The sequence below is a fragment of the Dioscorea cayenensis genome, unplaced genomic scaffold, assembly GCF_009730915.1.
Source record: "Dioscorea cayenensis subsp. rotundata cultivar TDr96_F1 unplaced genomic scaffold, TDr96_F1_v2_PseudoChromosome.rev07_lg8_w22 25.fasta BLBR01001796.1, whole genome shotgun sequence".
Lineage (NCBI taxonomy): Eukaryota > Viridiplantae > Streptophyta > Magnoliopsida > Dioscoreales > Dioscoreaceae > Dioscorea > Dioscorea cayenensis.
Genome location: NW_024088187.1, coordinates 1 through 26742, shown reverse-complemented (window position 1 = coordinate 26742; position 26742 = coordinate 1). Strand labels below are relative to the sequence as shown.

The 26742-nt window shown below is 34.1% G+C and overlaps 1 protein-coding gene, 1 long non-coding RNA gene and 2 pseudogenes across 2 annotated transcripts; 2 read left to right on the top strand and 2 right to left on the bottom strand.

The window, feature by feature from the left end:
• Window positions 1-2124: 2124 nt before the first annotated feature.
• On the bottom strand, window positions 2125-5753 carry LOC120257005 (annotated as a pseudogene).
• A 7021-nt stretch (window positions 5754-12774) lies between these two features.
• On the top strand, window positions 12775-16829 carry LOC120257006. The gene is made up of 11 exons (XM_039264642.1): window positions 12775-12830; window positions 13583-13845; window positions 14287-14496; window positions 14693-14773; window positions 14865-14951; window positions 15059-15154; window positions 15247-15300; window positions 15377-16236; window positions 16306-16354; window positions 16432-16471; window positions 16546-16829. Exons 2-11 carry the CDS (start codon window positions 13612-13614, stop codon window positions 16692-16694), a joined length of 1860 nt encoding a protein of 619 aa, XP_039120576.1. The 5' UTR covers window positions 12775-12830; window positions 13583-13611; the 3' UTR covers window positions 16695-16829.
• A 2267-nt stretch (window positions 16830-19096) lies between these two features.
• LOC120257004 lies at window positions 19097-22654 on the bottom strand (annotated as a pseudogene).
• A 1751-nt stretch (window positions 22655-24405) lies between these two features.
• LOC120257011 lies at window positions 24406-25927 on the top strand. Its single transcript, XR_005535479.1, has 3 exons — window positions 24406-24440; window positions 25216-25446; window positions 25837-25927. It is a non-coding gene; the product is annotated as an uncharacterized LOC120257011 (long non-coding RNA).
• Window positions 25928-26742: the final 815 nt, after the last annotated feature.

Here is a 26742-nt window from a genome sequence, read left to right as displayed (position 1 = left end):
CCTGAAAAGAAATATGACAAAGCAAAATATGATGAAAGAAGTAGTGGAGGAATAATGGAAAGAAAATTTAATGAAGATGACATCATAGGTGACGTCACAGTCACAATGTAACAAAATGAATGCACTAGTGCTTGCAAGTGTGTTGCTTATTGGGATGGGATGGGATGGATTCCTCAAGGAACGAGGTGAGCATGCTGTGAAACTGTGAAAGCAATTGCCAACCACCCATCTATTTTTTTATTAATGGCTTCTCTTTTCAAAGGATATAATAAATCACCACTTTTGTAAAGATATTATATAATATATATATATATATATATATATATATATATATATATATGTTATAAAGATATTGTTAGTTTTATGAATCTCTCAGATGCAATAAAAATAGCAAAAATGTTTATGGGTCCTCCAATAATTCTTATCTTGATACCAATATTAGGGTCCGTTTGGATCACGGAATAGGAATGATAATGGTAATAGGAATGGGAAAAGTAATGGTAATGGTAATGGGAAAAGTAATGGTAATGATAATGAAAAAAGTGTTTGGTTGAAAGGAATAAATATCGGGAATGAAAAAGTGACAGTAGAAATCGTATGTAAATTATTTTAATACCCTTAATATAAAGTAATGATAAACTAATATATAAAATAATTACATATAAATAAATATTTAGTCTCTATAATTATTATAATTAAATATTTAGAATAAATAATTTTTTTATCATTAACCAATTTAATTTAATTATAATATTTAAATTACTTAATTTATGTTTATTATAATTTAATTTAATTATTATAATGACTTAATTTATATTTATTATTATTATTTAATTAAGTCTTAAGTAGGGGCAAAAAAATGTCATTTCACTTTTACTTATCATAATTAAATAGTTTTTATTAATTATTTTATTTAATTAAACTGCAGTAGGGGCAAAACTCGTCATTTCACTTTTTAATTATTATAATATTTAAATGGCTCAATTTATATTAATTATTATTTACTTTTAATTATTATAATTAGTTATTTAAATTAATAATTATTATTTAATTAAATCTTAAGTAGGGGCAAAAAAATGTCATTTCATTTTCCTTATCATAATTAAATACTTTTATTAATTATTTATATAATTAAATCTATGTAGGGGCAAAACCTGTCTATTTCACTTTCCTTATCATAATTAAATACTTTTTATTAATTATTTATTTAATTAAATCTATGTAGGGGCAAAAACTGCATCATTTCACTTTAATTATTATAATATTTAAATGACTCAATTTATATTAATTATTATTTACTTTAATTATTATAATTAGTTATTTAAATTAATAATTATTATTTATTTAAATCTTAAGTAGGGGCAAAAACGTTATTTTACTATCAATAGTGTTTATTCCTCCATGCCCTCCCAATTTTCGGGGAGTAATCAAAACGCCTTTACTACGCACCATGAATTACTCTACAATACTTTCATTACTAAGTTTAATAAGAAAATACCCAAACATGGGCATATATCCCTATTAACAATCAATCCCATGCCAATAGTGCCCAATCCCTTCATCCAAACACAACCTTAGTGTTAGGAATGTATATGGATGTCCAAGTTGGTGAAACACTTCATTCAAAACGATAGACCTAAACTTTTACTACTTTGCAATACAATTGACCAGAATTTTGGTGGAGACATGACACAGCATTTAACTCTGCTTGTCTTGTTAATGACAATCACAAAAGGAAATTATAAATATTGCATTGGTTAATATATACTTCATATAATATGGTTTTTTTTTTATAAATAAAAAAAATTTGATCAAATATCAATTTAATCATTACCGTCATCCAATCCAATGAATTAACATCTTCATTAGTTAAGATATATGACCATAATAAATCTTTAACAGTGCGCTAACAATCATTTTCGTAAATATTTTGAATCAAATTAAAATTCAGTAATTAAAATAATATTTAACCGAAATTTCAATAATTTACTTTAAAAAAAAATTAACCCATATAACATAGTATACCATACATAATAACAAGGTACTAAAAAATATATTATAAATTATTTAAACCTTCAATTTCAAGAGCTAAAACACAGTAATAGAACATACCACACTGGAACATCGATGAAACTAATAGTTCACAAAGACATTCTCATAAATAACAAAACAAGTCTTCTTAAAACAGAAGAAGCCAGCAAACAAGGAACTAATTAGATAATTGTCTGATTACTCTTAAATAATTCAAGACAAAAACATGTAGCAAGAGTAAAAAGTTCTATAATTTGGATGAAAGATCAGTAACCAATTTAATCAACCTCTTCCATCTTGCTCTCCTCAGCTTCAGCTTCCTCAAGAGGAGGCATGTCAGTGTCAGCATCAGCAGTAGAATCATCATCATCGATGCTCAAACCGAGCTTAAGCATCCCATGAATCCTGTTGCCAAAGGTATTTGGATCATCCAGGCTGAAGCCGGAGGTCAAAAAGAGGTTTCGAATAACAGCAGGACGAGGTCCTTGACAGACTTGTCGTTCTTGTCAGCATCCGCCCGTTTCCTCAGCTCCTCCATGATTGGATTCTCCGGGTTGATCTCCATTGTCTTCTTGCTTGACATGTACCCAGCCATGCTCGAGTCCCTCAGAGCTTGTGCCTTCATAATCCTCTCCATGTTTGCAGTCCAGCCATACTCACCAGTCACCAGGCAGCACGGTGAGTCCACAACACGGTCAGAAACTACAACCTTCTCGACTTTGTCACCAAGCACATCCTTGATTACCTTGCACAACCCTTCAAACTTCTGGACAAGTGTTTCCTTCTTTTTCTTCTCATCCTCACTTTCATCCAGCTTCAGTCCTTCCTTGGTTGCTGAAACAAGCTTCTTCCCCTCGAACTCCTTCAATTGCCCAACAGCATACTCGTCAATGGCATCAACCATGTACAGCACCTCATAGCCCTTCCTTTTCAGCTTCTCAAGGAATGGAGAGTTCTCAACAGCTTTCTTACTCTCACCGGTGATGTAGTAGATGTCATTCTGTCCATCCTTCATCCTTGTCACATAATCCTTGAGGCTTGTCATCTCCTCCCGCTCTTTGTCGAGTGGTACCTCAGCAACTCCGCCAGCTTCGCCTTGTTTTGTGAATCCTCATGAATGCCCAACTTGAGATTCTTGGAGAAAGCCTCGTAGAACTTATTGTAATCTTCCTTGTTCTCTGCAATCTCAAAGAAGAGCTCGACACACTTCTTCACGAGGTTCTTTGACGGATAACTTTAAGGATCTTGTTCTGCTGAAGTGTCTCCCTAGAGATGTTGAGGGGAAGGTCCTCAGAGTCCACAATTCCCTTTACAAAGCTCAAATACTCCGGCATCAGTTCCTCACAGTTATCCATGATGAAAACCCGACGCACATACAGCTTGATGTTGTTGGGCTTCTTCCTTGTATCAAACAAATCAAATGGTGCCCTTTTGGGGACAAACAGGACTGCCTTGAACTCAAGCTGGCCCTCCACAGAGAAGTGCTTCACTGCAAGGTGCTCCTCCCAGTCATTGGTGAGGCTCTTGTAGAATGCGCCATACTCCTCCTTGGTGATTTCTTCTGGTTTCCTCATCCAGATTGGCTTTTTGCTTGTTCACCAAGGACCATTCATGTGACACTTCTTTGATCTTCTTCGTTTTCTTTTCCTTCTCCTCCTTCTCCTCATCAACATCCTCCACCTTCCCTTCCTCGCTCTTTCTTGTCCTCCCTCATCTTCATCGTCAGAGATCTCCTTCTCAGTGGTCTTCTCAATCCACAAGGAGATGGGGTAGCTGATAAATTCAGAGTGTTTCTTGACGAGATCCTTCAGGCGGCGTTCTTCAAGATACTCCAGCTACGGTTTCACATCCAACAAATTAAGTCAGACACGCTCAGTAGAACACATTCCAAGAGTTTATGGTGGAATAAATCTAAAGGAAAATCACCTCTATAAGCATCAAGACATGACTGACAATAAGAGTACAAAAAATTTGCTCTACTTGCAGGTTGATACTGTGAATGGGCGAAGTTCAATATTCTAAAGTCTCATCTATAAAAGAAGAGATATGACCACAGGCATCTTCTATCAATAATGATTTTGAGAATAACATGACTTTTGAAGGCCCCAAAACAGTAGATAGTGAACACAATTACAAAACAAGCAAACTCCCCATGCATCATAAACAAGTACTAACCTTTCAACCAATACCTAATACAACAAAGGCATATGATTAGTGATCAAACACACATCATACTCAATACTTCTTAGGGCTAGTTCATATAATCCAACAGTTAATTAATCAATACTTATTTAAAAATAATACCAATACCAACACTATTTTAGAATAATTTAATCGAATACTGCAGTACCTCACTGTCAATTAATAAGAATTAAACACACCTAGAGAGGCATACAATTACAAGCAGTCCACAAACACAATCACTAAATGCCCCTAATTCAGTAATATTGCTTTTAACAACAGACATAGAGCTAGTCCAGCAAAAACTAAATGCAGCAATACCATCCAATCAACAAAAACAGAAACTTGAATAACTAGTAGAACACAAATCAATTATTCTCATTCTATACCTGATCCTCTTTGAGGAAGAGAGTGATCTTGGTGCCCTTCCCAGATTCTCCCCGGATGTATCTCTGGTCACAGTGAAAGATCCACCAGCCTGGGACTCCCACACATACTGCTCATCATCATTGTGCTTGGTAGTCACAACCACCCTCTCAGCAACAAGGTAGGCTGAATAAAAATCCGACACCAAACTGACCGATCATGCTCACATCCGCACCAGCAGCAAGTGCCTCCATGAACTCTTTCGTGCCTGACCTCGCAATGGTACCAAGGTTGTTGACAAGGTCAGACTTTGTCATTCCAATACCGCTGTCAATGATGCTTAAAGTATTGGTGGCCTTGTCAGGGACAATGTGGATAAAGAGCTCCGGCTGCGCATCAAGCTTGCTCTTATCTGTCAAACTCTCAAACCTGATCTTGTCCAGTGCCTGTTTTCAGATCCAAACCCCATATGTCATCGGTATACACTTTGTAATAAAACAAAAAAGAATTTCTTCCGGGCTTGAAATTAATAGAAACTTCTTGCAATAAAATTGAAATCTGTCAATAATACATCAAACTAGGGTCATGATTCACGGAATTAACAACAAAATGAGTTTTTTTTTTTATCCATTACCTATCTATTCGCACAATCTAAGAAACAATCTATCTAAAACAAGAGCAAATGATTCATGAACATTAGCCAATACACCAAACCCTAATATAAATTCTACAAAACATGGAAAAAATCCTCCAATAAATGATCAAACTAATATGAAAAAATCACAGATAAAATCAGGAATTATGGAAAAAGAAAAGACATTGTCACACAAGCGACCAAACTAATATGAAAAAATCACAGATAACTCATCAACAGCGAATCATGCTGACAAACCCCCAATAAATCTAAGAAAAATCAACAATAATCGCACAATAAAAAAACACGAAGACTCACATCGGAAGAGTTGGAGATGAGTTCACGGAGAAAAAAATCTCCTTGTTGGAGTAGAAGGTGTTGATGATGAGGCTGAGAAGCTGGTTGATCTCCGCCTGGAAAGCAAACGTCTCAGTGTCAGCCATTGCTGTGATCAAGGATGGATGACGATCTAGAGCTAGGGTTCGAATAGAGAAATTGGGATCGAGAGTGGCGAACGAGATGGATCTAGGGTTTTGAGATTTAGAGAGAATGGGATTATTTATAGAAGGACTCGGGTTCTAGAGGCTTCTCTTGGGCCGGCTTGGAAAGAAGGTTCTGGATTACTTGACTCAAAAGACTTGGGAGATGGGTATTTTTGTAAATTTACCTTTTTTTTCTTTTTTCTTTTTTAAAAATGAGATTATATTCATAATTCAAAATTAATAAATAAAAAATACTTATCATAATATATTTTGAAAAATACCCAATCCAATCTGGTCCTTTTAACTAGATATAAATTTAAAAAATAATATTTAATGTTTCATATATTTTTTTAAATGTATAGTAAAAAGAACGGAGTAAATATCTCAATTAACTAATTATTTAAAATAACTTTAACATTTTGGATTTTCATAAAATAATTTCTAATTAATTTATATTTTCTTAAACTTTTTCATAAATTTTAAAAATTAAACGAATTCACATTTGTTTGTGTTGTTTGTTATATAATAAAAGAAACAAGCGCCTTAAATAAAACATGTAGGTATGAACATATGGACTATGATGGCTTAATAATTTTTAAAGGATAAATTCACTTATTATGTAATCATAAAGAGGAAAAAAAAATTTTCGAAAGAAGGCTTACACTAGTAAATAATATTAATAAATAGTATTAAATTTCTGATGCACAGTGCATGAACATCGTTGATTAACAGCATTGTGACAGTAAAATTTTAAACCTTTTGTGTATTTTGTAGTAAATTAATACCAAACTACTGGTGTATATATATATATATATATATATATTTCACCCAAATAGTTTTGATTTAATATTTTGAAATAATTTTGATATTGAATTTATTAGGTAAATTTTTCATGCGGTCACTGTGTTATGGCTGATTTCTATTTTGATCATTGTATTTCAATTTGTTTCTTTTTTATCATTAGATATTAATTTGTTATCGGCTATCACTTGAGATTTTCAGCTAAATTTAGATGACGTAGAAGATTGGAATACCACGCCACTAAGCTGAGCTTATCCGAAAGCATTTCTCTCCACGGGATAAGAGAAATATTAAAAAAAAGAGTAATGTGACATTTTTGGCCGCCACATCATCTAAATTTGATCAAAAAATTCCAAGTGACTAACCAATGAAAATAAATTAATATCTAATGACCAAAAAAAATAAATTAAAACATAATGACCGAAATAGAAATCAGCCATAACATAGAGACCACATGAAAAATTTACCCAATAAATTTAATAGTAAAATTAAATTTTTTTTACAATGATATAAAATTTAAGCCATAAGCAATGACACCACCGCTAGCTCAAAATATCCCACTTTTATTGAAGCGTGTTTTAGCATAAATGCACAACGACCACTAAAATGTACCTACATCTTTCTGGAATACTCTGCAAATCGGTAAGATTACCGCCTCCTTCGGGTTTTGGCTCGAGTTTTATTCGGTTTTTATCTTTTCATAGAAGGGTTTGGTTCAAATTAAATTTTATAAATAAATTAGTTCAAACTCAATTTAATAATATTTAACAAATTAAATCAAATGATTTTATGATATTTAATATGATTCGATCCAAATTGAGATAAATTATAATAAAGCTATGCAACTAAATATATTTTGTTGGACTGAATTTTTTTTAATGAAATACGACAAACAAATATACAATTAAATATGTGTGCATTTTGCTGAATTGAACTAAATTGTAGTATAATTAAAATGATCAATTTTTTTTTAATTTTATTTAAATAATATATATTTAGTTTATTAAATATAAATATTAAATAATTTAAGATATTTTTACTTTAGGCTTGAAAAGATAAGACAACGCAATTCATCCCAATTATTTCATAAGTTTTTGTTTTTTTATTATTTAACCCTAAAAAATAAATTATCTAAAAACTACAAACATATGCTCATTTAGATAAATTTTTTTTCACAATTTTAACTAATTTAAAAAAATTAAATAATAATCTACACACAAAACCAACATCTAGTACGAGATAAAAAAATATCAACTGAATATTTTTATATAGTTAATCACTAGAATAATATTTTTTTGAGTTTAAAGACTGTTGGATAAGAAAAGAAAGAAGAAATAGATTAGAAAAAATCAAATAAAAAAAGATATATGAGGGCTAAAATGAAAAAAAAAAAAAACGTGCGCCACAAATTGTCACGTGAAAAAAATAATAAAATAAATTAAAATCAAAATTTTAAAAAAATGAGTGAGAATAAAAAAAAGAAATAAAAAGAAATGGATAAGAAGGGATTTTGAAATAAAAATTTGAAATTAAAAAAGGGAATAAAAAATCTCTCGGAGGTCGAGGATTTTAGGGAGAAGTCAAGATTTGTGAAGAAAAAGAAGAGAAAAAGAAAAAAATGGGGAGAACAGAAAAAAGAAAGAGACAGAGAAAGAGAAAAGAAAAAAAAGAGAAGAAGGAAGAGAAGAGAAAAGAAAAAGAAGAGAAAAAAAGAGAAGAAGACGAAGAGAATTGACGTGGTGATGCTCGGGCAAGGCTCGAGACCTTGCTCCTCCTCGCCTTTATCTCTTTTCTCCGATTCCGTGTTCCGATTTTCATTCCAAAGCGCTGAGGAGATCAACGACCGATTCTTGTGAAGAGGAACTTGAGAATCCAAACATCGCTTGAGTCCCGACAATCGGTCCTTCTACTATTAGTTCCTCTCCCACTCTCTCTTTCTTTTCTCCAAACACTACCACGAAGACAAAGGACATCTTAGTGGTGGTGGTGACGATGTATATTGCTTCTGCCGCCGTCATAACCCTAGCACAAATCTCGAGGCATGCTTGAGAAGCTCGTCAAATGCTTATAGCTTGAAAGAAGCAGATGCTCTTATAGAGTTTCATCCAAAAATATATATGCTTATACATGTTCCGTTGCATCTATGCTATAAAAGAAAAAAATGTTTGGATTTTTATTTTACAAAACAAAAAAATCTTCATTCACTCCCATGTCAATCCATGCCATGGCGGTGATCCGTGAACTTTGATTGTTTTTACTAACCATGCACTCCTTGATTAAGTGAGCAATGAATTGTATATGTGGCAACATGCTTTTTATGTATCCATGGTGGCATGTTTTCTCAATCAAAAATCTCCATCTCATGCCTTGGCTTGTAGATTTTCCTCTAGTTAGTTGAACTTTTAACATGCTGAGTTCAAACATGCGTAGAAATGTAATTGTTCAGAGAGAGAAGAAAAAAAGAGCTCTGTCATGGTAAAAAAATACATTTGTAGAAAGTTGGGCTTTTATGCAAAATCCATGGGAAAAAAATGATGAAACAATTGAGGACATATATGCAAAAAATGTGAAAATGTGTGAAAATACGAAAGCTCGAGGGTTTAACTGCAAAAAAATAATAAATATGAAAAAATATGAAAATGTGAAAGTTTGGGGGTTTATTTGCAAAATTTGATAAAACGTGAAAAAAAATGAAAAGTTAGAGGATCTAAATGCAAAAAAAAAGAGAAAAAAAGAAAAGAAGAAAAAAAAGGATTTTTAGCGAAGAGGAGGGGTATTTTGGTAATTTCACAAGACCCCTTTAAGCTTACACGTGATGTCTAACGATGTCGATCGCCTTCTTTTGGAGGGCCTCTTCATCGCTCTTAACAAATCACTAAGCTGATGGGCTATCAAGATCTTTTTAAAACTCTCTTTGAGCTCTTGGACCCGGCTTTGAGGCCATCGACTCTCTTTGCAGCTGATGACAAATCTCTTTCGAAATGATGGACCTTGTTTGAGGCCATTAACTCTCTTAGGAGTGATAAAAAAATTCTAAAAACCCTTAAAACTCTCTTTCGAGATGATGGACCCTGTTTGAGGCCATCGATTCTCTTTCGAGTGACTGAAAAAAATTCTAAAACCCATAAAACTCTTTCGAGCTCACTGGACCCCTGCTTGAGGCCATCGACTCTCTTCGAGTGATGAAAAAAATTCCAAAACCCATGAAACTCTCTTTGAGCTCATGGACCTTGTTTGAGGTCATCGACTCTCTTTCGAGTGATGAAAAAAATTCCAAAAACCCATAAAACTCTTTTTTTGAACTCATGGACCCTATTTCGAGCTCATCGCTTCTATTAGGAGTGATGAAAAAAATTCCAAAAACCCATAAAACTCTCTTTGAGCTCATGGACCCTATTTGAGGTCATTGACTCACTTAGGAGTGGTGAAAAATTCCAAAACCCATAAAACTCTTTTTGAGCTCATGGACCCTGTTTGAGGCCATTGACTCTCTTAAGAGAGAAGAAATTTCAAGATCTTCAAAAGCCAAGCATTCTAAAACAAAAAAAAGAGAGGAAAAAAATCAAATCAAAATCAAGGCATTAAAAAAAATGATGAATCAACAGATGAGCTCAACAACTTCAAAGTTAAATTGTTGAAGAGTTCACAAGTTGTAAAAAACTTCACAAGCATAAAAGCCGAAGCTCATGAAAGTCAAACCAAGTTTGTGATTCATCAACATAGGGAATCCATGACTTCAAATCCAAATCAAAAATCAAAGATGCAAAAATCAAAGATCCAAGTTTCAAATAAATCAACAAATGAGCTCAACGACCTCAAGGATGAAGAGTCAAGAGTTCACAAGTTGTAAAAAAAGCTTCACAAGCATAAAAAGCTCAAGCTCATGAAAAGTCAAAACCAAGTTTGTGATTCATCAATACAAAGAATCCACAACTTGAAAATCCAAATCAAAGTTTAAGATGCAGAATCAAATTCCCAAGGAGCAAGTTCAAAGTCTAAGACCCAAGTTTCAAGTTTCAAACAAATCAACAAATGAGCTCAACAACCCTCAAAGTCGAAGTGTCGAAGAGTTCAAAAGTTGCAAAAGTTTCACAGCCTCAAAGGTCGAGCTTATAAAAAAAGTCAAATGAAGTTCCAAATCAAATCAAATAATTCAAATTCAACAAATGAAACCCAACAACCTCAAGGATGAAGAGTCAAGAGTTCATAAGTTACAAAAGCCTCACAAGCCCTCAAGGCGAAGCTTATAAAAAAAATCAAATCAAGTTCCAAATCAAATTCAAGATGATGACTGAAAAGTCCAACTTCCAAGTTTTAAACATATCAACAAATGAGCTCAACAACCTCAGAGTTAAAGCGTTGAAGAGTTCACAAGTTGCAAAAGCCTCACAAGCCTGAAGGCCGAAGCTTATAAAAAAAAAATCAAATCAAGTTTCAAATCAAATCCAAAATACAATTTCAAAGTCCAAGTTCCAAGTTTCAAACATATCAACAAATGAGCTCAACAGCAGAAAGTTAAAGTGTTGAAGAGTTCACAAGTTGCAAAAAGCTTAACAAGCATGAAAGCCGAAGCTTATAAAAAAAAAAATCAAATCAAGTTCCAAATCAAGTTCCAAATCAAATTCAAGATGCAAGTTCAAAGTCCAAGACACAAATTTCAAACAAGTCAACAAACGAGCTCAACAACCTCAAAATTAAAGTGTCGAAGAGTTCATAGTTACAAAAAGCTTTCACAAGCATGACGACGAAAGCTTATGGAAGGTCAAACCAAGTTTGTGATTCATCGACATAGGGAATTCACAAACTTTGAAATCCAAATTAAATCTAAGATGCAAAAATCAAAGATTCAAGTTTCAAACAAGTCAACAAATGAGCTCAACAACCTCAAGAATAAAGCGTTGGAGAGCTCACAAGTTGTAAAGAGCTTCACAAGCATGAAAGCCGAATCTTATGAAAAATCAAATCAAGTTCAAAAATCAAAAATCTAAGAATGCAAATTCAAATGTCCAAGTTTCAAGTTTCAAACAAGTCAACAAATGAGCTCAACAACCTCAAGGATAAAGCATTAGAGAGTTCACAAGTTGTAAAAGAGCTTTCACAAGCATGAAAGCCAAGCTTATGAAAAAAATCAAATCAAGTTCCAAATCAAAAATCTAAGAATGCAAGTTCAAATGTCCAAGTTTCAAGTTTCAAATGAATCAACAAATGAGCTCAACAACCTCAAGGATAAAGCGTTGGAGAGTTCACAAGTTGTAAAAAAGCTTCACAAGCATGAAGGCCGAAGCTTATAAAAAAATCAAATCAAGTTTCAAATCAAATCCAAGATGCAAGTTCAAAGTCCAAGTTCTAAGTTCAAACAAATCAACAAATGAGCTCAACAACATTAAGGATAAAGCGTTGGAGAGTTCACAAGTTGCAAAAATTTTCACAAGGCTGAAGGCCGAAAGCTTATGAAGAATTCAAATCCAGTTCCAAATCAAGTCCAAGATGCAAATTCAAATATCTAAGACACAACTTCACCATTTTTTTAAGTCATGTTCAAGATGCATATTTCGACCATTGACGAAGACCAAAAGTCAGCAAAAGTCAAAGCGCGATTTTCGGCAAAATGGTCGGAAGGAGATAAAAGGCTACAATTATTGTTGCGTCAAGATGATTAAATTCCGAACTTCTTATATTTTCAATGAAGTCTATGAATGCATGAATAAAATTTATTTGTCGGAATCTGTTTCTTTCTTCACACTTATTTTCTTAATCGGAGGTTTCTGTGACAATGTCCAGGGTAATTAACACTAGGGCCTTGCCCCTAATGGAAGTCATGAACCCACAATCTCTTGATGTCTACAAAATATTAAAATTTAATTTGTGATCCATGCTTTTTAACCGGTCAATCCTAATTAAAAGCCGGGTGGAAAGAAAGGAGCCCACAAAGACTAAAATTATATTTGATTATAGTCTTAAAAACAAACATGACCCTTTTATTATTATTATAATTTGATTATAGTCTTAAAAACAAACATGACCCTTTTGTTTTTCTATAATAATAATAATAATAATAATAATAATAATAATAGATGGATGTGATTATTTTTAAAGCCAAAATTAAATCATTGGACTCGGCTCAGGTTTAGTTCCAAACCAAACCGGTTTGGTTTGGTTAATTTCAACTTCACTCCTAGTTTTATTATTGTGAGAAAAACAGCAAAACTATGCTCACCGGTGGTGATCATATCCTCTCTCTCTCTCTCTATATATATATAAAGGTACCTCCTCGGAAAAAGAGCTATCTTTCCCTCGTTTCACCGACGACGTTGTCGGCGAGTCTCCGGCGAGAGGTGAGCTTGCGATCTTCGTTTTGTCATTGAAACCCTAGTTTCGAATACTCAGATTCCTTTATTTTCGATGATCATGTGTAAATTGTTGTAGTTTTGTTGAATTCTCACCGATTGCGTGTTTACGGCCAAAAGAAGTTATTTTTTTCTGCAATTTTTTTCATCGGATTTATTCATCAATTTTTCGTTTTTTTGGTTTGTTTGATTGTCCCGGATAGGTAGTTTCTTGTTAATTGGAGATTATGCTGGAAAATCTGTGGTTTGGGGATTGTTTAGGATGCAATCAAACAGGAAAGGGGCATCCTTTTTATGCGCTTCTCTTTTGATTTGATTTAAAATCGTCTAATTTGATGACATGAAGGCGTGGAAGTCCATTGGAATTAGTGGTTATGAACTTTGTCCGAAGTTTTTTGTTATTTAGTAGTGCTATAGAATTGGTTTAATTGTATGAATAGTTCAATTATGTTTATTTATGCTCCTTGGGACTGAAATATGGCATGGATTGATTAGTGAGTCTCAGAACTCATAGTACTTGCTGCATTTTTGGACTAAATGGCATCTTTTTGTTATCACTTTCATGTTTCCCGTATTGTATTCATCCATTGTGCAGGTGGATATCTCTGAATAGGTTCTGTGAATGAGATGATTTATTTGTTCAGAGTTTTTCCTTGTCGATGAAGTTCAGTTTCATTTTCTCATTGTATCATGCATAATGCTGCGATATTTACCGGAACATTTGTTGTGTTTTTGGGCAGGATAATTTGTAGAATTCTTTCTAAACAAGATGGAAGGACAAGATATAGCTAATATAGTGGTCATATGGAGGGGTAGACAGCTGAATGTGGAGGTCAATGCTGACTCTAAAGTTAAAGATTTCGGTCTGATGCTACAGAAGCTGACTGACATAAAAGCTGATACTCTGCGTCTTCTTGTTCCACAATCGAAGGCTTCAAAAATGATTATTCCTTTCTCTGATAGCCATTCAAATTTAACCTTGCGCGAGGTTTCTATTCTGGAGGTATTCATATACTTCATTTTGGTTCATAGCTTCAAATGACGAAGGCAATTAATTATCATAAATGATAGTGGTTGCAGCTTTTCAGATCCAGAGTATATGAATTATCTTAACGCAATCATTTATGAATCAATTGTTTTTTTTCTTTCCGTGAAGAGCCATTTTATTGTTCTGCTATACTCATGCATATCTGCAGTAAATATCGTTTGTTCATTTCATTTGTAAATGTATTTGTCTTAACCAATGAAGCTTTTTTTGTTTGGTGTGTCCGGGGTTCAGAAGCAAGTTTTAATTTTTCCCATATTCATCCACCATAGGGCCAGACCATATTTACATAGTGATTTTTATTGGATGTGATAGGTTGCTTGGATATTGGTGCTTATTTTATGTTGAAAGTTACAAACTTGTTGAAATGCTTATCTGGTTTTTTCCACTGTGTTGAAGGGTAAACCCATAAGAATGATGGGTGTGTTTGACAATGAAATTGAGGAGGTATCACAAAATAGTTCAAATCCTGATTTGAGAATAGCTGGTTTTGATGAGGAGGAGAAGCGAATGAGACAACGAATGGGTAGACCTGTAGTTTCTCTGAAATTGCCCACAGGGCCTTACATCTTTGGCAATTTCCAGACACTTGATATCCCAGGGATTGAGGTCAGTTATTGGTTTTCTTATTCTGATATCACACTCATTATTTGCTGATATATTTTAGGTGTAGAAGTTCTCGGGTTCTTTGTGAGTAGCTCTACCAGAGAACCATAAATAAGTTTAATAAAAAAAAGAAAGAAAAAAAAAGGGAAGCTTGCCTTTTCTAACATCTCCATGTTATTAATTCTTGGTTTCTCTTCAGCTGAATCCACCACCTTTAGAAGCATTGAAAAGAATGCACATGCTTGCCTGTGATCCGGGAATTATCGCTATCATGAACAAGGTAATGGCAATGAGAATGAGAATGTCCATAATGTCTATCCTGCGAGTCTTTTTGCCACCATGTTAATTTACATTTCTTATTTTCTTATCAGCATCGTTGGAGGGTGGGAATTATGACGGAAATGGCACCTGAAGGATATGTTGGCATCAGCCCTAAATGTATTCTTGGGTTCAACAAGGTAAATGAGAATTTAGACAGATGATGACTAGCAGAGAGAGAGGGTGTGACATTCTGTGGGTTTTCTTTTTTTCTTTTTTCTGAGGATGGTTCTTTTTATTTTTCTAGAATCATGGGGAGGAGATATCCTTGCGTCTTCGGACAGATGATCTTAAGGGATTCAGGAAATATGACAACATTAAGAAGACTCTCTTGCATGAACTCGTATGAATATTCAAACTGAGTATGCTTGCTTGCTTTGCTTACTTTCTCTTTAATTATTTCATAATTTGTCTTTTTTTTTTTTTCTTTTTCAGGCTCACATGGTGTACTCTGAACATGATGCCAACTTTTATGCTCTGGATAAACAGGTGTTCATTCTTTATCAAGTAGCTTATACAACCAAGTTTTACTATATCGCTTCTTCTAATTCTGCTATAAACACAGTTAAACCGAGAAGCAGAAAGCTTGGATTGGACAAAATCAAAAGGCCATACTTTGAGTCGTCGGAAGGTCTCAGATTACTATGAAGACGATATTGCTTATGAAACAGTGACAGGTTATGAAGGTCAGAAACTTGGGGGAAGCTCAAATGCTCTAGCCACTGCTCGTGCTTCCTCCGTTGCTGCTGCTTACTACCGTTCCTTGAAAGCTTCTACAAATCTAATTACCACAGAAGACAATCATGCAACTGAACCTGATCCTGATGACAATGAGCTGAGAATTGATCAGGAAAAGATATATGCCGAGCCTGACCCTGATGACATAGTGGATATCAGGGAAGACAGAACACATATCAGCATCATAAGAGAATCAGATGTGAACGATGAACCTGATCCTGATGATTGCTTGGACCATGAAAACACACAGGAACATTGTCAGACGATCAGCAAACCCGACCCTGATGATTCATTAATTGTTGAACCAGATCCAGATGATTCCATTCCTAATGGCACTGATTTAAATCACAAAGTCATTCTTGAGTCTGCTACTGATGAGGCTGAAGCTAGTATACTAATTGACAATGGTTCACCAATTAAACATGTGCTTCCTGGAAGGAACTGCGATGAACCAGATCCTGATGACTCTCTGAAAAGCGATACTTTAATGGACGGTAAACAGATGGAAATAGATGAGCCTGATCCTGATGACAGTACAATCACTTTGGATAATGAAGAACTAAGAATAATTGAAGAACCAGTAGCTGCTATATGTGCACGTCTCCAGAAAGCTATAGCGTGGTTAAGGTCTGAAGCACCTCCGGCAGAGGCAGCATCTGTCCTTCAGACCCTATCAAAAATTATCAGGTTTGACTTCCCTAATCATTGTTAAATCATTCTTAGGACATACTTGAGCCAATTTATACTCTCTTGCAGGAATGTGATTGATCATCCAGATAATATGAAATTCAGAAGACTGCGGAAGGTATGTTTGATCTTTTACATTTTACTTTCTAAGTTTGTGTTTTCATGTTCTTATCAATTTGTTCTTCAAAAATGCAGTCCAATCCTATGTTTCAAAGGAATGTTGCAAATTACAAAGGTGAATCCTGAGCTTTACATATTTCATTTTCTGTGTGTTATACTTTGTGTTGACGTGATATTTGTGTCAAACAGCGGCGATGGAGGTTCTTGCATTGATTGGTTTTGCCGAGGATATTATATCCGACGAGGTTGGGAGAGCGGAAGCTTACTTAGTGTTGAAGAGGAATGATCCCGGATTGCTGTGGCTCGCCAAATCTTCGTTAGAGATCTCCATTGCTTAATGCATGGCTTAATCGAGTATCGCATTTGATGCTAAAACATTTGTGATTGCTTGTATAGAACAAATTGAATGTATTATATATACTATATTATTATAATTAAAAGTCACTGGGATGTTTGTTTGATGTGAAAAAAAAGTCTTATATTTAGGGGTGTAAATGATCCACTACTATTTGCAAGTTACTCGAGTTCGATTCGGGTAAAGCTCGAACTCGACTCACTTAGGGTCGAGTTCGAGCTCAAGTAGTCGAGCGAATCGAGTTCGAGCATCTTAATACTTGACATGAATGTTAGCGAGCTTAATCGAGTAGTTGTATTTATGTGTATATATATTATATGTTAGTTTGTTTTATATATAATTGAGTTTGAGCCTGAATTCGAATTTAAGTATAAAATTATCTATGATAAAATATAGTTTGTTAGTTTTTATCGAGCTTAATCGAGCGAGCTCGAATAGCTTGATTTATGTATTGAGTTGAGCTCGGGCTATAAAAATAAAACTCGATCGAATTCAAGCCGAGTATTGAGCAGCGAGTTTTCAATAGAGCTCGAGGAGTCCTCGGCTCGAACTCGATCGATTACACTCTTACATTCCTTTGCAACTTGTATCAATAATAGCAACAATTTAGATATATTCTATGGTTGTATGTGTCATGATTATTGAAAGTTGATCATTGCATATGTAAAGAGTAAAATGATTTATGTATTTTTTTTGTTCAGAAAATAAGGTTGATTATATAGGTATGATTTTTATGGAAGTTAATATGTAAATGTTCTTATTCATAAGGTTGCATATACAAATTTTGCTGAAATTTTGCTAAATTCAGGGAATTTGATATTTATGTATTAAATCGGCTCAACTTCCTCCTTTCTGTGATTTATTTTATTTGTTCTATTCTTTGTGTTTCTCACTTATGGTGAGGATTTTAGTCGTTTGTTTTTTTTAGTGATTATTTTTTTTCCTACGTCTATTCTGTTTATTTTTTTTTTTCAATAAATTTGTAATTTATCCATTTTATTAAAAATATATATATTATGTATCTTATTTTCATAAACAAATAGAAATTATCAAATAATATTCAAAAATTTCTCAAAATATAGAATTCTAACAAATAGTATATCTCGAAAATTACACAAAATAAATTTTGCCTGATTCAATTGTCAAAAAAAAAAAAATCCAATTAATTTTAATATCAAGGAATAAACGATTTAAATAATATTTTTTTAATTATGAATATTGGTATTGATTCTTATTTTTTTCCCAATTGTATTTGGATATGCATCAAGCATTTGTGTAATCACCTATAAATTAAAATGATGGTGTAATTTATGTGTAATTGAAAAATAATGCATTTAACTTTTTATTATTTAATTTGATGTAAGTTAAAAAAACAGTGTGTAAATGGGATGATGAGACTTATTAATTTATATTAGTATTATTTATTTAATATTTTTTTATAACAATTAATTTTATAAAAAAAATATTAATTAATTTAATAAACAATATATTAATTCACTTATATTTTTAAGATTCTTAAAAATTACTCTTTCCATTCTTTTTTATCAGTCGAATCTCACATATTTGGTTATTTCACATAATTTAATAAAAAATTAGTTATTTTTTCAAAATTACCCTTAATTTATATTTTTCACATTTCTTTCTCATATTAAATTTTAAGAAAAAAATTGAATAGAGTGTTAGGATAATTTTGGGGAAAAAAATAACAAATGTTTCTTGATGTTCAAAAAATATAAATAAAAAAACATAAATTTATAACGAATAAAAAGGAACGGAGGGAGTAAAAAACAATAACAAGAAAGCATCAAAGCTTCCTCCCATCAGCACCAACCTCTCAACCTCTTGCTTCCTGCCATCATGGCCCTCTCTCCAACACAGCCATTTCACTGCTAATTCAAACTATCAAAATTAACAGTTTTTTTTTTTTCTTCTTATTTTTTTATTTTATTTCTTATAAAAACTTAATGTAGAGTTAACACTTAAATACCAATTGATCAAAATTAGTGAACCAATTCATTTATTTATTTATTTATTTTTCAGGTTACAAGTACAACCATAAAACAAGATCTGAAAATAGAAGAGAAAAGAGAGGCTCCCATTTGTAAGGAGCAGTGAGAATAACTTGGTCACAATTGTAGAGAAAAGAATCGGAATATCTTTTTCTTCTTTATCTTTTTGCTTTTTACTTTTTGATGCACCACTAGTTACTTCAATTCAGAGACAAAGAGGCTTGTCTCTTTTATTTAAAAATCATTTATATATTAACCAAATAGTTTTTTTTTTTAAAAAAATTTTAGAATGTATATTACTTAACAATGTATTAAAATTTTAAAACTTCAACAAATTCAAGATTTATAATACCGCAACACAACACACCACAACAGAACACAATGAAACTAGTTCACAACGACATTCTCATAAAAAAACCAAACCAAGTCTTCTAAAAACAAAAGAAGTTAACCAAACATGGAACTGAGAAGACTGAACTAATTAGACAAAAATAGGAAGCTTAAGTAACAAGTTTAAAGGATAAAAGATCAATTACTGATTTTAATCTACCTCTTCCATCTTGCTCTCCTCAGCTTCAGCTTCTTCAAGAGGAGGCATGTCAGTGTCAGCATCAGCAGTCGAATCATCTTCATCGATGCTCAAACCGAGCTTAAGCATCCTGTGAATCCTGTTGCCAAAGGTGTTTGGATCATCAAGGCTGAAGCCGGAGGTCAAAAGAGAGGTTTCGAATAACAGCAGGACAAGGTCCTTGACAGACTTGTCATTCTTGTCAGCATCCGCCCGCTTCCTCAGCTCTTCCATGATCGGGTTCTCCGGGTTGATCTCCATTGTCTTCTTGCTTGACATGTACCCAGCCATGCTTGAGTCCCTGAGAGCTTGTGCCTTCATAATCCTCTCCATATTTGCTGTCCAGCCATACTCACCAGTCACCAAGCAGCATGGTGAGTCCACGACACGGTCAGAAACTACAACCTTCTCTACTTTGTCACCAAGCACATCCTTGATGACCTTGCACAAACTTTCAAACTTCTGGGCAAGTGTTTCCTTCTTTTTCTTCTCATCCTCGCTTTCATCCAGCTTCAAACCTTCCTTGGTTGCTGAAACAAGCTTCTTTCCCTCAAACTCCTTCAACTGCCCAACAGCATACTCATCAATGGCATCAACCATGTACAGCACCTCGTAGCCCTTCCTTTTCAGCTTCTCCAGGAATGGAGAGTTCTCAACGGCTTTCTTGCTCTCACCGGTGATGTAGTAGATGTCATTCTGTCCATCCTTCATCCTTGTCACATAATCCTTGAGGCTTGTCATCTCCTCCCCGCTCTTGGTGGAGTGGTACCTCAGCAACTCTGCCAGCTTCGCCTTGTTCTGTGAATCCTCATGGATGCCAAGCTTGAGATTCTTGGAGAAAGAATCATAAAACTTATTGTAATCTTCCTTGTTCTCTGCAATCTCAAAGAAGAGCTCAATGCACTTCTTCACAAGGTTCTTGCGGATAACTTTGAGGATCTTGTTCTGCTGAAGCATCTCTCTAGAGATGTTGAGGGGAAGGTCCTCAGAGTCCACAATTCCCTTTACAAAAACTCAAGTACTCCGGCATCAGTTCCTCACAGTTATCCATAGATGAAAACCCGACGCACATACAGCTTGATGTTGTTGGGCTTCTTCCTTGTATCAAACAAATCAAATGGCGCCCTTTTTGGGGACAAAACAGGACTGCCTTGAACTCAAGCTGGCCCCTCCACAGAGAAGTGCTTCACTGCAAGGTGCTCCTCCCAGTCATTGGTGAGGCTCTTGTAGAATGCGCCATACTCCTCCTTGGTGATTTCTTCTGGTTTCCTCATCCAGATTGGCTTTTGCTTGTTCACCAAGGACCATTCATGTGACACTTCTTTGATCTTCTTCGTTTTCTTTTCCTTCTCCTCCTTCTCCTCATCAACATCCTCCACCTTCCCTTCCTCGTCTTTCTTGTCCTCCTCATCTTCATCGTCAGAGATCTCCTTCTCAGTGGTCTTCTCAATCCACAAGGAGATGGGGTAGCTGATAAATTCAGAGTGTTTCTTGACGAGATCCTTCAGGCGGCGTTCTTCAAGATACTCCAGCTACGGTTTCACATCCAACAAATTAAGTCAGACACGCCAGTAGAACACATTCCAAGAGTTTATGGTGGAATAAATCTAAAGGAAAATCACCTCTATAAGCATCAAGACATGACTGACAATAAGAGTACAAAAAATTTGCTCTACTTGCAGGTTGATACTGTGAATGGGCGAAGTTCAATATTCTAAAGTCTCATCTATAAAAGAAGAGATATGACCACATGCATCTTCTATCAATAATGATTTTGAGAATAACATGACTTTTGAAGGCCCCAAAACAGTAGATAGTGAACACAATTACAAAACAAGCAAACTCCCCATGCATCATAAACAAGTACTAACCTTTCAACCAATACCTAATACAACAAAGGCATATGATTAGTGATCAAACACACATCATACTCAATACTTCTTAGGGCTAGTTCATATAATCCAACAGTTAATTAATCAATACTTATTTAAAATAATACCAATACCAACACTATTTTAGAATAATTTAATCGAATACTGCAGTACCTCACTGTCAATTAATAAGAATTAAACACACCTAGAGAGGCATACAATTACAAGCAGTCCACAAACACAATCACTAAATGCCCCTAATTCAGTAATATTGCTTTAACAACAGACATAGAGCTAGTCCAGCAAAACTAAATGCAGCAATACCATCCAATCAACAAACAGAAACTTGAATAACTAGTAGAACACAAATCAATTATTCTCATTCTATACCTGATCCTCTTTGAGGAAGAGAGTGATCTTGGTGCCCCTTCCCAGATTCTCCCCGGATGTATCTCTGGTCACAGTGAAAGATCCACCAGCCTGGGACTCCCACACATACTGCTCATCATCATTGTGCTTGGTAGTCACAACCACCCTCTCAGCAACAAGGTAGGCTGAATAAAATCCGACACCAAACTGACCGATCATGCTCACATCCGCACCAGCAGCAAGTGCCTCCATGAACTCTTTCGTGCCTGACCTCGCAATGGTACCAAGGTTGTTGACAAGGTCAGACTTTGTCATTCCAATACCGCTGTCAATGATGCTTAAAGTATTGGTGGCCTTGTCAGGGACAATGTGGATAAAGAGCTCCGGCTGCGCATCAAGCTTGCTCTTATCTGTCAAACTCTCAAACCTGATCTTGTCCAGTGCCTGTTTTCAGATAACATCCTCATATCATCAGCATTAACATTATAGTAAAACAGAAAGAATTTCTTTCAGGCTTAAAACTAAAAGATGCTTCTTGCAACGACATTGAAATCCATCAATGATACATCAATGCTCATAAATCAGTTTCCTATCAATCCGCACAATCTAAGAATAACTTATCAAAAACAAGAGCGAATAATTCATAAACATTAGCTAATACACCGAACCCTAATATAAATTCTAAAAAAACATAGAAAAATAACAATAATTCATGCTCATAAATCAATACACCAAGCTCTAATAAAAAAACCTCAATAAAATCGAAATAAAATCAGAAACTATGGAAAAAGAAAAGCCATTGTCACACAAACGATCATCAAACTCATCAAAAGTTAATCATGCTGACACATCCCCGATAAATCCAAGAAAAATCAACAATAATCACATAATAAAAAACACAAAAGACTCACATCGGAAGAGTTGGAGATGAGTTCACGGAGAAAAAAATCTCCTTGTTAGAGTAGAAGGTGTTGATGATGAGGCTGAGAAGCTGGTTGATCTCCGCCTGGAAAGCAAACGTCTCAGTGTCGGCCATTGCTGTGATCTAGAGCTAGGGTTTGAAGAGAAAATTTGGGAACGATAAAAGCAAAGAGAGGCGAACGAGATGGATCTAGGGTTTGAGGGTTATTTTTATTTATAGAAGGGTATGTTTCCAGAGACTTCTCTTTGGCTTGCTTTTAATTTTTTTAAAGAAGGTTCTGGATACTTGACTTGGGCTTTGGACCATGGGCATTTTTGTAAATTTCTCTTTTTATAATTTATAGTGATTAATAAAAATATAAATAATTTATCAAAATTAATTTTTAAAATATCTCAATTAATTATTTAAAGCAACTTTAACAATAATTTTTAATATAAAAAAATAGCTAAACCCACTGAATTTTGTTTAATAAAAATTATACCAATAAACAACATGACAATTAAGAATGCTATAAGCTAAAAACATCTCCCTGATTTTGGAGCGAAATACTAGTGGTTTTTAACCTATCATATTTTGAAAACGTGTTTTATATGATATTAATTTTTTATTCTATTATGATTTGATGACACATGTTAGGTTTTAATAGGTTGGAATCAGAAAATACCCTAGTTTTAGAACCAGGGAAGATAGCTTCAAATAAACTAATAAAAAAGGCATAATAGTAAATTGACAGTCTTTTACCCCATGTTTGGTTCTGGAGGGAGGGAGGAGGGGGTGAGGGGAGTGAGGGAGGAGTATGGAGGGTTTGAGAAAAATATCGTGTTTGGTTCATGGAGGGGTGTGGAGGAGTAGTTTATGTTTAGTTGAAAAAGAGTGGGGAGGAGAGAGAAAGATGTAATGCTGTATTTCGACTATTTCACTTGCTATAATAAAAATAGGTAATAATATATATAATAATCAATTGTAGAATAATAATAATAACACAATATATAATATATGATAAACATTATAAAACACACAATAATTAGGGAAAAATATTTATTTGAAAAATTATGAGGAGTCATAACATCTCGATTATAATTGATAAATATTGGTTAAAATGTGACACTCGATGATCATTCAAGACATACCCTATTTTTGTCATATTTATTCATGAAACTTAAAAATGGTGAAAAACATACTTGGAAAGCATACTCTATCAGTATTTAATAAAATTATGCTCATGATAAAGCGTATTCACGATCCCAAACACAACAATCACCAGGATCTGATAGGATTCTACGATATAGGGTGAAGGCGATTAATGATATTTTGCATTATTTAAAAATAGCAATAAACATCCACTCACAAAGCATCCCGATTTGTGGGAGTGGATTATGAGGGGTGAGGAGGGGTGCTCCTCACCCCTCCTCTCACCCCCCTTCACTCCCTCAACCAAACAACACCCCCTCAACAACTCTAGCCTTATTCAAAAGCTACTAAGATTTAGAGCAGCACTATAATAATGGGTTTTTGTGAAACATCGTTTGGACTTTATAAAATTGAGGTTAATAATTCTTCAAATTTAAGTCTTTTAATCATAGGAGTTACATTAATCCAACTAATAAGTGATTAATTTTGCAAATAGATGATAGATGTGATATATACAAGAGCCAACTATAGTTTCAGATTTTACATGACATAGTTGTAATAATGATTTAAAAAAAAATAATTTGTTAATTTATTTGTATATTCCCAAACTGTTCTTTTTGATAAAATCACATGAATGATTATAAATTTTAAAAATATCCATTTTCCTTAAAAAAAAATATATATTCAAATAATTTTGATTTTATATTTCTAAAGAGATTATTCTGATGAAAACAGCATAACTATGCCCACCGGCGGTGACCATATCTTGTGTATATATATATATATATATATTACTCGTAAAAAAAATCCCATTTTTTTCCCTCGTTTCACTTGCGCTGCTGGAAAGTCTTGGCCGGAGGTGAGTTTACGATTTTTTTTTCCCCAATTGAAACCCTAATTTTCAATGACCATGTGTGAATTGTTGTAGTTTGGTTGAATTCTCACCGATTGCATGTTCTACGGACAAAAAAGTTATTATTTTTGCAATGTTTCCTCGAGTTTATTCATCAATTTACGTTGTTGGTTTGTTTGATTGTGCCCTAATTGCTGAGTGTCTTGTTTTGTTGGAGATTATCCTGGAAAATCTCAGTTTGGGATTGTTTGGAGATGCAATCAAGCAGAGGAAAGGCGCCCTCCTTTTTATATGACTTCTCACTCGAGTTGCTTTGAATCTGTGGCTATGGGTGAGATGAGAGACCTTTTCTCATGAATTTATATTTTTGAGTTCATTGGAATAATGGATCACGAACATTCCTTAAGCTTTTTGTTATTTGAGTGGTGTTGTAGAAGTGGTTTGATGGTATGAATAGTTCTGTCATGTTTATCTATGCTCCTTGGAACTGAAATATGCCATATATTGATTGAAGTGAGTCTCAGAGCTCACAGTAGCTTATTCATTTTTGGACTAAATGGCATTTTTTGTATCACCATGGTGTTGTTTCATATTTCTTGTTCCAGTATTGTATTTATTCATTGTTTTGGTGATGGATATCTTTGAATAGGCCCCGTTAATTTGATGACTTATTGGTTCAGAGTTTTTCTTTCTCAAGGAAGTAGTGTTCAGCTGCATTGTCTCATTCCTATCATGCATAATGTTACAATATTTACTGGAAAATTTGTTGTGTTTCTGGCAGGATAATTTGCATAGCTAATATAGTGGTCATATGGAAGGGTAGACAGCTGAATGTGGAGGTTGATGCTGACTCTAATGTTAAAAGATTTTGGTCTGATGCTACAGAAGCTGACTAACAGAAAAGCTGATACTCTGCGTCTTCTTGTTCCACAATTGAAGACTTCAAAAATGATTATTCCTTTCTCTGACAGCCATTCAAATTCAACCTTGCAAGGGATTTCCTATTCTGGAGGTATTAATCTAGCTACTCCTTTCGGTTCAAAACTACATTATGACTTGTTGAGTTAAGAATGGGTTTTTGACAATCAACCCTTGAATCATCTTAACACAATAATTTATGAGACCAAATGTTATTTTTCTTTTTCATAAATATCTGCAGTAAATGTCTTTGTTTTATTTGAAGATGTATTTTGTCTTAACCAATGAGGTTTTTTGTTTGGTGTGTTTGGAGTTCAGAAGCAAGTATGTACTTTTCCCATATTCATCTACTATACAACCAGGTCATATTTACGTATTGATTCTTATTGGATGTGATAGATACCTTATATATGGTGCTTATTTTATGTCGAAAGTTCCAAACATGTTGAAATGATTATCTGGTTTATTTTTCATTCTGTTGTAGGGTAAACCCATAAGAATGATGGGTATGTTTGACAATGAAATTAAGGTATCAGAAAATAGTTCAAAGCCTGATTAAAGAATAGCTGGTTTTGGAGGAGGAGAATTCGAATGAGACAATGAATCGGTAGACCTATAGTTTTTCTGAAAAATTACCTGGCTAGGGCCATACATCTTTTGGCACTTTCGGACACTTGATATCCACAGGGGATTGGAGAGGTCAGTTGTTGGTTTTCTAATTCTGATATCACATATCTATTGTTGTTGATATATTTTAGATGCAGAAGCTCTCAGTTTCTTTGTGAGTAGCTCTACCAGAGAACCATAAAAATGGTTAACCAAAAAAAAAAGGACTTGCTCTCTCTAACATCCCCATGTGTTATTTAATTCTTGGTTTCTCTTCAGCTGAATCCACCACCAGAAGCTTGAAAAGAATGCACATGTTGCCTGTTATCTGTGAACAACATCACACCAAGGTAATGAGAATGTCCATAATGTCTATCCCAGAATCCTTTTGCTCCATGTTAATTTTCACTTTGTTTTATCAGCACCATTGAGGGTGGAACTGGGTGACAGAAAATGGCACCTGAAGGATACATGTTGGCATCGGCCCTTAAAAGTATTCTTGTTCTATATGTAAAATGAGAACTAGAGATGGATGGGTGACTAGTAGAGATAGAGAGAGGGATTGAATATCGTGGTTTTTGTTTTCTGAAGAGGAGGATATCCTTTGCTGCCTTCAGACATAAGGAGGATTCTCAATTCAGGAAATATAGAAAGCATAAGAAGACTCTCTTACATGAACTTTGTATGCATTTTCAAACTGAGTATTGTTGGCTTACTTTCTAATATTGAATTATTTCTCATAATTTATCTTCTTTTTTTTCTGTTTTTTTCAGGCTCACATAAA